This window comes from Platichthys flesus, chromosome 14 (genome assembly GCF_949316205.1).
Source record: "Platichthys flesus chromosome 14, fPlaFle2.1, whole genome shotgun sequence".
Taxonomy (NCBI): domain Eukaryota; kingdom Metazoa; phylum Chordata; class Actinopteri; order Pleuronectiformes; family Pleuronectidae; genus Platichthys; species Platichthys flesus.
Window position 1 is genome coordinate 9,113,917 of NC_084958.1, and position 11,971 is coordinate 9,125,887.

At 40.1% G+C, this 11,971-nt stretch overlaps 2 protein-coding genes across 5 annotated transcripts; both read left to right on the top strand.

Annotated features, from left to right (window-relative positions):
* The first annotated feature begins 124 nt into the window (after positions 1-124).
* On the top strand, positions 125-1,857 carry LOC133968803 (dynein light chain Tctex-type 5-A-like). 2 transcript variants are annotated; one of them, XM_062405012.1, is made up of 5 exons: positions 125-207; positions 752-911; positions 1,111-1,199; positions 1,383-1,507; positions 1,597-1,857. In XM_062405012.1, exons 2-5 carry the CDS (start codon positions 799-801, stop codon positions 1,798-1,800), a joined length of 531 nt encoding a protein of 176 aa, XP_062260996.1. In that variant the 5' UTR covers positions 125-207; positions 752-798; the 3' UTR covers positions 1,801-1,857. The 2 variants fall into 2 exon arrangements, with proteins under 2 accessions (XP_062260996.1, XP_062260997.1); XM_062405013.1 differs by having other exon boundaries at positions 153-207; positions 773-911; positions 1,597-1,851.
* Positions 1,858-3,646: 1,789 nt separating this feature from the next.
* mier1b (mesoderm induction early response 1b, transcriptional regulator) lies at positions 3,647-11,863 on the top strand. 3 transcript variants are annotated; one of them, XM_062404090.1, is made up of 13 exons: positions 3,647-3,710; positions 4,479-4,503; positions 5,393-5,541; positions 5,667-5,852; positions 5,968-6,079; positions 6,206-6,273; positions 6,604-6,676; positions 6,840-6,991; positions 7,307-7,388; positions 8,144-8,238; positions 8,553-8,680; positions 9,406-9,533; positions 10,112-11,863. In XM_062404090.1, the coding sequence occupies exons 1-13, from the start codon at positions 3,702-3,704 to the stop codon at positions 10,426-10,428; spliced, it is 1,524 nt and encodes a 507-aa protein (XP_062260074.1). In that variant the 5' UTR covers positions 3,647-3,701; the 3' UTR covers positions 10,429-11,863. The 3 variants fall into 3 exon arrangements, with proteins under 3 accessions (XP_062260074.1, XP_062260073.1, XP_062260075.1); XM_062404089.1 differs by lacking the exon at positions 3,647-3,710 and having other exon boundaries at positions 4,148-4,503; XM_062404091.1 differs by lacking the exon at positions 3,647-3,710 and having other exon boundaries at positions 4,148-4,503; positions 8,634-8,680.
* Positions 11,864-11,971: the final 108 nt, after the last annotated feature.

An 11,971-nucleotide genomic window follows, 5' to 3' on the forward strand; every position in this document is an offset into this window, starting at 1 on the left:
GCACACATGTAGATATTACAATTAAAGAATTGACATTATAATCCACATTTTAACTGAGCACCAGTTTACTCCTTAAATCTCGCGAGACTTCCACCGTCCTCCCACTGCCTGCTGGTTCCTGGTTGTCATGGCAACACCAAGCTCTCCGTGGCCACTCGGTCCATGCTACTTGTTCGGTTGTGTTCGGATCCAGAGGCTCTGACGTCGGTAAAAACCAGTTACATTTCCCTCCGAGTCATTTCTCTCTTGCACACTTGGACGCAGCGATACGTCCTGTAAATGCATTCTTTTATATATGGGTTAGAGTTAGCACGTAGAATTAGCAACTAAAAAACTAACATGCAAATTAAATGCTACATGTTTTCATTTTAAAATCAGAAATTAATAACAACAACGATTTGTGTTTGATAAGTGATGAGTTCTGCAGGTGGTGTATTTAAGATAAGATAAGATAAAACTGTATTGATCCACACACCGGGGAAATTCAGTTGTTCCAGCAGCTGGCAGGTCAGGCTGAGGTAGACAAGGGAAGGAAATAAATATAAATGCTGAGTATGTACATTATATACACCTTTCACTGTAGTGGTTTGTATATAAATTATATAAAGTTAATTAAGGTAAAGTGCAGTGCAAAAAGCAAATAGTATTAAAGTTTGTTCATAAATATTAGGACATGTTGTGATGTGCAGATAACATGTGTGTGCAGATTGTATGTTTTAATATTAACTGAGCTATCGTCCTTGTATTGAAGCCTGGTTATTATCCTGTGAAGAACGGTGTAAGGAACGGGAGGCTGTCATGTCTGAGCTGCTGAAAGACAAACCTCAGAAACGAGAGAAGAAGACGGTGAAGGTTCCAACAGAGGCAAGTCACGGAGTCAGAGGCAAGGAAACCACTGGCAGGACTAAGGAGTGAGTAAACTGTGCAAATCACACTGGAAAGAACCGTTTTATATCTTCCTTCTTCACTAAATATACTAAGTCTGTGACTGATATCGACCATGTAAGTTTGAAACAGCCTTATTTGTTATTATCACTTCGCCGTATGTCAACCCGGGATGTAAACACCTCATTCTTCTGTCACCTTCTTACCCCTGAATCTGTCTTTCAGCTCCATGAGTATTGTGTCATCCATTGATGAATTAGGACACCATGAAGACGCTCGGATGGTGGTGACAATGGAGAACACCTACCAGACGGGTGAGATAACATTCACCTCTACACTGCGCCTCACCACCACCACCACTAACTAAAAACAAAACAGAAATACAATAGTGATTGTTTCTTTTCATTCGTTCCTTCTCTTTCTTCATATTTTCACTAACCTAACACAGCAGAAGTCAAATGTGTTTGTCTTTGTGTTGTTTGTTTTCTGCACCACAGGCCCTTACAAACGCTTCCCTGTCGGTGCTGTCACAGACATACTGAAGGACGTACTCACCAATTACCTCCAAGAAGAGAGATATGAAGTGGAGTGGTCCCAAAAAATGACCAAAACAATATGTGAGGTAAATAAAAATGAGAAAGCTTGTTCCTTTTGGATACCTGTGAATTGTTCTGCTCTATCCAGCCTCATTCTTCTCTTTGGCTCTCTCAGGTGACACGAGCCCGTGTGAAGGATCTCATGATTCCCAGATATAAGGTGGTCGTCCTGGTCCACATCGGCCAGCTCACTGGTCAGAGCATGCAAATCAGCAGCCGCTGTCTGTGGGATAAATCCAACGACACATTCGCCGCCTACTCTTTCAAGAACAGCTCTCTGTTTGGAATGGCAACTGTCTATGGTGTTTACTTTGAATGAATCCCTGACATTTTGAGTAATCTTTATCTGTGATGTTGATCTTGTGTATACTGACAAAACAAGATTCTTTTCAAAAACAGCGTTCAGTGTTTTTTATTTTTGTCATCGTTGAAATTGAATTCACATTATTCAGACAACTTTTTTAGCTTAATTTCAATGGATGAGTGTGACAGCTGGATGGTGACCTATTGTGGATGATCCCCTCTAGCAGAGCCTAGAGAGGTCAGTCCGTCGACAGCCTATTTGACAGCAAACTGTTAAAAGTGCCTGGCTTTCATCACGCCGATGACGTAACATTACCGGAACATCTGTCGTCTTGAGGAAAGTTGGCACCCTGTTGCCTGTGAATAGATATTAAGGTTTGTTTAGCAGAGGTCAAGGCTTTTATTTAGTAGGTCGGTTCAATTTGGTGGTTTTAACACCAAAGTTCTAAAGGCAGACGCTGTGTACTGACCGTCCGGCAAAGTTTCGTCTCCTCCCATCAGTCTTCTCCACCTGGATCCTCCGCACGTGTACACCACTGCTCGCAGGAAGGCTCGACCACACAGCCTCAGTGTGTTCGCATCATCCTGTGTCTGTGTCTGTGCTGCACAGGACACAGACAGCAGCATCGCCAGCAGGAGTAAGGAGCTCATGGAGCTAAAAGAAGATACTGAACCCAAAAGCCAAACACACACTAACACTCTTTGTTGATTCTCAGGAAACATCTACCCGCATCAGTCCTTTTATATCAAGTCTCCTTATCCTCAGGAAAATCTGTTTCTTATCTTGTGTGACCATCAAAGGCTTTTAACAGACGGATGTCACTCAGGCTGTTTGGGATGTGTGTGGGAATCTGGGCCATTGTGAGGATCACTGATTAAATACAATTTTCATAAATGTTAAGGAAAGAAATGCTCCTTTACGTCTGAACTGCAAGGTTTTTATTGCCACGGATTTGGTAAAGTGTCTCCTAATGGATAGCTGGAGATATTCCATGTGTGACCAGCTGAGGTGATGGCTCTCTACATAGCAACATAGTGGTGTGTGTTCGTCACTATCATGAACATAAATCTGTGGTTCCGAGAAGAGACGTTTAAATTAACAGCGCATTTGTCAAAATAAACCCTGTCATGGAAAAGAGTCAACCTTTAGAATGGTCATTACTGGCCCATGTCTAAATACACACGGTGGGGCTGGTATCAGAAATCAAAAACTAGTTTTATCATGTTTATAGCTTAAACCCTTAGATATCCCCTCTGGTCTATCCACTGTATCTCTTAAAGAAAGTAGATATATTAATGAATGATATTGTGCTCCATGGTTTCAGGTGGCAGAAAACCCCAGTAGCCTTCCTTACTTGTGTCATAGTGTTAATCCCTTTATCTCTCAGATTGTACAACATTACAGAAACCCACCATAATTTATGTAAAAGCATATAAAGTGTAATCTCGTCTTGAAACCATCTTTTTGGGGATATACATTTTTTTATTGGATTATTTTCAAGGTTAGTTTTCTGTGACAATCACAAAATTAACCTGAAAGACAGCATATGTGCCTCTAAATTAAATATAATCACATTTAGGAGCACATCAATACATTCAGCTCCCTTGATTAGGATATAATACAAAATACCTGGACATTGTTCTGTTTCTGTTTTAAATTAGCGATTATTCAAATTCTATAAAGTTTTACATACTGTATACCTTGTTAAACCTGTATGCTATGCAACGTTTGGTAGATGTTTACATTGTTTGTTTGTTTTTGATTATTATCAATATTATCATTATCCCTGGGGTCGTGACGTCAGGGCAGCTCTCCACGCGCTCCGGAGGCATCACGCTCTTGATACCGCAGGTGGGCGGGGCTCTACATCCGGGCACCGCTGCTGACCCCTGACGGGACCCTGCAGGATTGCAAACATGGCGGAGGTAAGAGAGTGAGATAAATATACGGGAAAAAAATTATTTATCTCTGCCGGTCAGTTTATTCGGTCCAGTGTGCGCGTCGTGTGCGAGTCGCCTCTTTACTTCGGAGGCTTAGGAAACAAACGGTGGCGTGGCTGGATAACTCACATTTCCCGACACTTACATGTTTAGTAAACTTCGGGTTAAGCTAACGTTAGCCGTGCTAGCTCCGACTGTAGGGAGCTGCGGCGCCTAGCTGTGGTACTTCGCGGTTTTGTTGAAGAATACTTAACTACCCGCGTTTCCGTGTTTTACCCGACGTATGGCGATATTTCCACGGCTGCGGATACGCGTCGTGTTGCCCCGCGGGTCTTCACTGGCGAGCGGCGGATTTCCCGAGCTCGACTTGAACGCAATAGCCCCTTGTAGAAAAAGAGTGTTAGCTTGCAACTTGTACTGCAAGTTGGCCCGCTGAGTTCAGGTAGTGCGCACCGGGCTGTGGCGCTAAGCTAAGTGCGGCTGAATACGGGCGGTAAACGCCACAGTTCCTGTTGTATTCACCTCACCGAGCTGCAGCCTCCACGATCCCGCAGGAAGTGGTGACACTCTTTGTTTCTCTTCTTGTAGAACAGGGCGCGCTTTCTCTCTAACTCCCACCAGTGATAAAGTAACTTCAGTGTGTTGTGGTTACACGCAGCGACGACGAACGCTTTCTGGTTGTAGATCTCAGGAGGTATTTGCCTCTGAATCTGTTCTGTGACTTAACTCATGCTCCTCTTCTCCGTTTTCCAGCCCTCCCTCGGGAACTCGAGCCCAGGTACATACATCTGCAGCCTTTCTCTTTATCCTCTGGGTGCACGGGTTTTCTAAAGACTTGTATCAACAACATATTTCATTTATTGCATAAAGTTAATGTTGTTGACTTAATGTTTAGCATATGTAAATATCGATGACCAGTTTTTTATATTACATATTTTAGTTTTGAGTTATGGTTGGAAACAACAGTAAAACACTTCATAATTATTAAAAACACTAAATGTCGTAACTTTGAATTTTTGTACAATCTGAGATCTTGCCTTAGTGTTTATACCATTTATCAGTTACTTTCATATCCTTGGCTGTATTAAGCAATTATGAATAATGCTGAAATAGTGTAATTCGGTGTGTTTATCACTGTTAATATTTTTTCTAGTGGTGAGCATGCTTTATCATTTGTAATCAATTTCCTGGATTTGTAAAAGCAGACATCCCCATATGACTCATATAACCTCCAAGAGTTTTAATTGAATTATGATAAATGGTTTGTTCTCATGATTTACCTCAATATTATAAATTTATAATTACATTTACAATATTGATGGCTGTGGCTGATTGGTAGAGCAGTTGTCCTCCAACCAAAAGGTCTGCAGTTCGATCCCAGATTTCTCCCGATGCATGCCGAAGTGTCCTTGGTGTGCTGCTAATAGATGCAATATATGAATGTGTGGATGAAAGGTTGTAGATTAAAGAACTTTGGTTGGTCATCAAGACTCGAAAAGCGCTATATATATATTACATTACATTACATGTCATTTGGCTGACGCTGATTGAGCTTTGGTGGATTTTTTTCATAATTTCCTTAGGTAAAAGTTTTGTCACAATTTTACTCGTATCAGTATTTGATACTGAATTTACAATATCTCTTATTTTTGATGTTACTTCTACAGGAGGTTCAGCAGGTTCCGATGACCGGGATTTCGACCCAGCAGCAGACATGCTTGTCCATGACTTTGATGATGAGCGCACCCTGGAGGAAGAGGAAAGGTTGGAGGCATCAGATGAGACCAATGCAAACGAGATTGAAGATCTTGAGCGGGTTAGTTTCAGGCTGTCCGCACGAGGTTTATTTTGTCACCTCTGTTAATAAAATATACTGTTATGCAGTAATCTTCCTCAGTGAGTGGAGTTTAACAAGAAGTTTTTGCTTCTCTTTTGTAACAGGAGAGAGAAATGCCCATTCATGAGCTGCTGAGTATGTATGGCTATGGGGGTGGATCAACAGCAGATGAGGATGAAGAGGAGGAAGAGGAACCTGAGGAAGAAGAGGATGACGAGGAGGAGGATGAGGAAGAAGACCTTGACAATGACGAGAGCAGCAGAAGCACTGGCGAATTGAAAAGAAATGAGGTATGTGGGTATATCTTGAGTTCCTTGACAGTTAAATGATTTCCAGAAAACAAATGTTTTGTGTCAGTTCAGCAGCATCTGTAACATTTGTGACATTTTGTGTGTATGTTTTCAGGGTGAGGGTGTTAGGAACTCTATAGGACAGGGGAATGAGGCCCAGACAACCTCTGAGGTTCGCACACGCTCAGTCAGGTCCCTTGGCACAGCAGAACTAATGTATTTTGAAAGTACGTGCCACCTCATCTTCTTTACTTTTTATGTAGAAGAGTCATGTGTTATCTGTATAAGAAAACATCTCAGACTCTGACTCTCTTGTGAGATTTATCTGACTAAAATATCATTTTTGGTCTTAGGCAATAATGATGCAGAGGAGGAGTCAGATGAAGATGAGGACTATGTTCCATCAGAAGACTGGAAGAAGGTTTGTTTGAACCTAATTCATCAGGGTTAAAGACTGTGTACATATGCAGTGCCAGTTTTATATACAAGATTTAAACTGAATCTCTCAATAAAATTTACTTTTCCAAAGGAAACAATCAAATATTTTCAATCGAGGAATATATTCACATGTGTTCAAATGTGTAGTGAAAATGTGTGTTTGCAGAAAATCAAGTTTACACAGTGTAAAGAAAAAACATGGTTGAATTTGGGCCTGTGTGTTTTGTAGGATGCAAACAGGTTTTATATTTTGTATAAATAATCAAGTAATGTCAGTCCACATTTAGTTTAAATCGTGTTTTTTCCCCAACAGGAGATTATGGTTGGCTCCATGTATCAGGCAGAGACCCCTGCTGGCTTGTGTAAATATAATGACAACGAAAAAGGTGAGATGGCTGCCCTGTTTCCTCGCTGTCGACATCTGCACATTCAAGTAATAACACTATGCGAGTTACACAAGGGATACACAGAGTAAACGTGATATAAAGTTGATATGATTGATGTGAAATTTACGTCTCATTAGCTGCTGTCTGAATTTGTCATCTGTAGTTTATGAAAACGATGACCAGTTATTGTGGAACCCTGAGTGTCTTCCTGAAGGCAAAGTAGTGGAGTTCTTAACAGAGGCATCGAGGCGAACTGGAGATGAGAAGGGAGTCGATGCGATCCCAGAGGGCTCTCATATCAAAGATAATGAACAGGTGAGATCAAAACACCTGTAACATGTATTAATGGAAATTGCTGATGATTGTCTACATTTTTCTTATTGTCAAGAAGTCCCTTGAAAAGTCCAAAACAAACAATTATGTGTGTAGTCTGTTTAGCAAAAGCCTGATATAGCATAAACAAAAAAATTAACAAGACATTCGCACTTTTGTGTTGTCAGTCTCCACATAATGTTTTAATACTCACAGAAATTCAGAAAAAATCATATGCTTTAAAAATAGTCCTAATGTATTATGTTTATAGTTTTGCATGCTGCTAATGTAAACATGTTTGTTTCTCTTTCCATGTAGGCATTGTATGAACTGGTGAAATGTGATTTTGACACAGAAGAAGCTTTAAGAAGACTTAAGTTTAATGTAAAAGCAGCCAGAGGTAAGCAGACTCTCACTAATACCTGCTGCACACTGGAGGATTTTCACATCTTAACTGATTTTCAAAACATGGCAGACCACACACACGCAAAACAACAGATGTAATTGATTTTTAATCTTTTAATCGTGAGAGCCCACATATTACACAATCCAGTCGAGACAGAGAACCACACACTCTGTGTTTCAACAAACAATTTCTGAGAAGTGATTCCAGAGACTTAAGAACTCAAAGATACTCGCATGATGAAACTTGGCTTCATAATAAATTAACATTAAACAATACTTATACAGTTGCCACAATTCCACAAGTTAGTCCTCCTTTTCTTCTGTCCACAATTTCGTATATTTATGTGTAGGCAGCCATGTTATGAGTACGTGACATCCGGTTAGTGACGTTTCCCGGTACGTTTCCTGTGTTTTAGTCTGGGAAAGCAGAAGCAGAGCTAAATGGAAAATGATGACACACTCTCTCTCGACCACTTGCTACCAGCGTTTAAAATGTAATAGTATGGATGCAGCCTCCAATCAGTAATGCCCTAGCAATTGTCGGGAGGCCTGAATCTGACCCAAAATCGACCCAATATCCTCCATTGTGCAGCAGACATGGCCGTCAAAGTTTAATCTTCATTTTCACCTCAGATTTCTCAGATGTAACTCAACCGATCTTATTGTCTCTTTGTAGAAACTGTGATATTTATCTTTTTGAAAGAGATTGTAATAAAGATGCAACATAAACATTCTTCTTCTTTGTAACAGAGGAGTTGTCTGTCTGGACTGAAGAGGAATGTAGAAACTTTGAACAAGGACTAAAAGCTTATGGGAAAGACTTTCATTTAATACAGGCCAATAAGGTAAGAGAAGTGTGAAAATCTGCTTGTTCAGATCATTTTGTCCTCATATTGATATTAAAAAAAATTTGCAATAAAATTGATTTGAAATGATTGTTGATGTGTTGCTGACATGTGTTTTTGAATGCTCAGGGTTGAAATCTGCTCAATTTCAACCTTGCAGCATTTTGAGACAAATCAAATGTCTACAGTTTTGTTGTCTGATTTTTGTCCCAGAGAGAAGTTTGATTTGTCTCTTCTTTGACATTGTGCTGAATCTGTGTCTTCAGATGATGGTAATAATGTTCGTTTCATGTCTGCTGAATTAAATCTTTCAGGTGAGAACTAGGTCTGTAGGAGAATGTGTGGCCTTTTATTACATGTGGAAGAAGTCTGAGCGTTATGATTTCTTTGCACAGCAAACCAGACTTGGGAAAAGGAAATACAACCTTCACCCTGGTGTCACGTGAGTTTTATTTTTTTATTTGTACACTTGTGAAAGATATGAATATGTATACATTGTGAATTATTCATTATTTGGCTTTTTTCAAGCTAATTAAACCTACATGATGTAAAATATGTAGTGTAATTTAATGAAGAAATCATAACCATGTCTTAGGTTTGGTGTTTTTGGTTAGGTTTTTTGTTAAAAAGTCTAGCTGGGATTTTCAGATTTTAAATGTTTTTAAAAGTGAAAAATGAGTTAGTTTAAAGGGGATTGGTAGATTTATGTTCAGAGCACACATATATGTCTGCCTTGATCTGTGCTGCTGCCCTGTTTGCTACCTTCTGACTGCTGTCTCATGCACAGTGATGTTAATTAAATTCATTTAAACCATTATCAGTTCTTATTCTGTGGAAATGGTCCAGTCATGTATCATTTACAATTTTTATATATGGTTCATGAAGATGTACAAGGAGTCTCATGTATTAATCAATCAAACACTTTAAAAATGTGCAATAAATAGAAGAAAAAAGTGGATGGGGATGGAAACATATACTAATAATATTAACAGATTGAAAACATTGAACATACAAATAATCCACACTTTATTTCTGATTCATCTTTAGAATGATAGTGATTCAATGTACAGTATTTGATCCTAACAAGGACCCACCTGCACTCACTGTATCACCCTGTCAAGAGTTGAGATTATGTGTAACAGGCTGTGTCCTGCTGTCTGTCCTCAGAGACTACATGGACAGATTACTGGATGAGACGGAGAGCGCAGCATCCAGCAGGGCGGCATCGCCTCCTCCCACCACCTCCAGTAGCAGTGCCAGCCACTCAGAGAAGGAGGACAGCAGCAGTCAGAATGGTGAGCTGATGACTAGCCCTTACACACCAATAGGTATTGAACACACAAACAGGAATTTAAGATGTTTATTAATTCAGATGTATTGGCAAGGCAAGTTCATTTGTTTTGGCCCTTTCAGCAACAAGGCAATTCAAAGTGCCTTACATAAAAGACATCATGACAAATTGTTAGAGCAAAGTAAGACAAAACAAAAATAGCTTTTGAAAGCGTTTAATAATAAATAAAACTATTTAAACTATCATACAAATAGTTTGACAAATGAAGAAAAACAAAGTTGCATCGAATCAGAATTTTTTTTATAGTATGTGAAGGAGTCAATCACCTAAAACATCAGTTCATATGGTTTTATCAACACATCCATCACAGTAGAAATGGACATTTCATTTTTCGAGCTGGACCATTGACGTATTCAATATAATAAGCTTTCATTAATATCTCTTTCTGTAAACAGTGAACATGATACTGGGGATATCCAGTTTTATCAACATTTGAAATCTCCATTCTAGTTTTAGTTTTTATCATGATCTCTTTATTTCTTAGTTATCTCCGATCACTCAATATTTATATTTCTTTGACAGGTATCGCAACTCACAATTCAAACCACCCTGTGGATGGCGCTCCGTTGCCTCCAGCACTTTCAGTCAAACCTGAGTCGACTCAGTCCAACGGCCCCTCCATTCCAACAGTTGATTCTCCTCCCATCACAGACAACAACTCCAATGGTTGCAGCCAACCCTCTGCGCCCAACCACGACAGAAATGGTTCTCTAGAGCCGCCGCTCGACCACAGAGACGCAGCGGCAGTGGCACTCGAACGGCCGGCCAAGAGATGCAGGACAGAGGCGGAGCCTTTGGGCCAAAGTGAGGTGGAACCATCCAGAACGCTGGAGAACTGAAGGTTTTCGAGCTTGGTGGCGCTTGCTGATAGACTGTAACTTGGGGTAAAATGTCCCGACCTTTTTGGCTGGGAGCTTGGCATCTCCTGAGAGCAAAGACTCACGAAAACAAGGTCAAAGGTCACTGCAAATGACACAGTGAAGAACACAGCCTACCAAACTGCAGCTGGTCCTCCGGGAGGGGCAGTGACGGACCTGTCCCCACCCCGAACCCATTCTTGTACTGACTGCCTGCAAAGCTCATCCCAAAGTAACACCGCTTCATCGTGTCTACGAAACATCTTCTTTATTCCCTTTTCGGAGACTGACAAAATTTTGCCAAGAATTTCCTCTCTTTTTTTCTATTTGTACTCAAAGAAAAGAAATCACCTGATTATTTTTTTACACAGAGATATTTATATTTTTTAACAAAAAAATCTTTAATGATAAGTTACTGTTCAAGCCATTTGAACATTTGATGACACGGGACACACTGGCCGATGCTCAAGTTGTCTTAAAAAGGCAGAAAGACGACAGGTTGGCTGGTGCTGCCACTGACTCACTTTAGGTGCACTTTGATTGTATGTTTCTCATTGTTGATTGACAGATCGATCAGGGTGGTGATGTAAAAACCCAGCAGAATGACTTTTTCACTCCTACACTCACTGAACTGGCTCTGGCCTCGTGTCATGGCTGTTTGTTTCTGATAAATAAACCGAAGGGTTCGTTCCCCCCCCGCCCCCCCTGCAGGTTTGTTTGTGTAAAGCAGCTGACATCAGTGATGTCTTGTACTATAAACTCATCGTGTAGAAGATCGCTGTATTTTTGGATTTTCATAGTCAGTGCTATGCTCAACACTTTGTTTTTACTAGACAGAATGTCCATGGTTTTTAATGTAAAGTTTGTATAGATTTCTTACCTTGAGCAGTTGGTACATTTTTATAACTGTATGTTTATCTCTGTATTTTCTGGTCTTCCTTGTAGGCTTCGCTTTTTTGTTGAGAAACCTTTTTGCTCTGAGATGGATGTAATTAAAGTAGCCATTCCTCGTCCCCTCTCTGTCCGGCGGCACGTCTCATTCCTGTGTGACCCTGCTCAGTCTCAGATGTTTGTTGCAGAGCTTCATATTTTGTGCGTACAAAGTACTCCACATTGTGGTTGAGCTTCGGTTTTAAAAAGCAAAGGCTAATGCTTAGTTTCAGCCAGTATTTCCTGTCCCTCCACAGGGAGCGTCTTCAGAGCAGTGGACCTCCAGCAGACCAGGCTAATTTGTTTTGGTACAGTAGCTTTTCAACCTAATGCTTCGTTGTTTTACTTTGTTTTACTTTGTACTCAATCACAAATTAAGATGAGTTTGTCTCAAATGTTGATCCATGTAGTCTCTTTTCTCTTTTATTTACTGATGGCTTTTTTTCTCTGTAAATGACAACATAAATAAAAATGAAGTGTATTCCAAGACTTGGCTATGAATGGAATAAACGGCTATATTTAATAAATGTATTAATGAAGTTGAGAAGTTGTGTTGTGAGTTTTCATACTGCAAAATTTCAACCACTCAAAACGG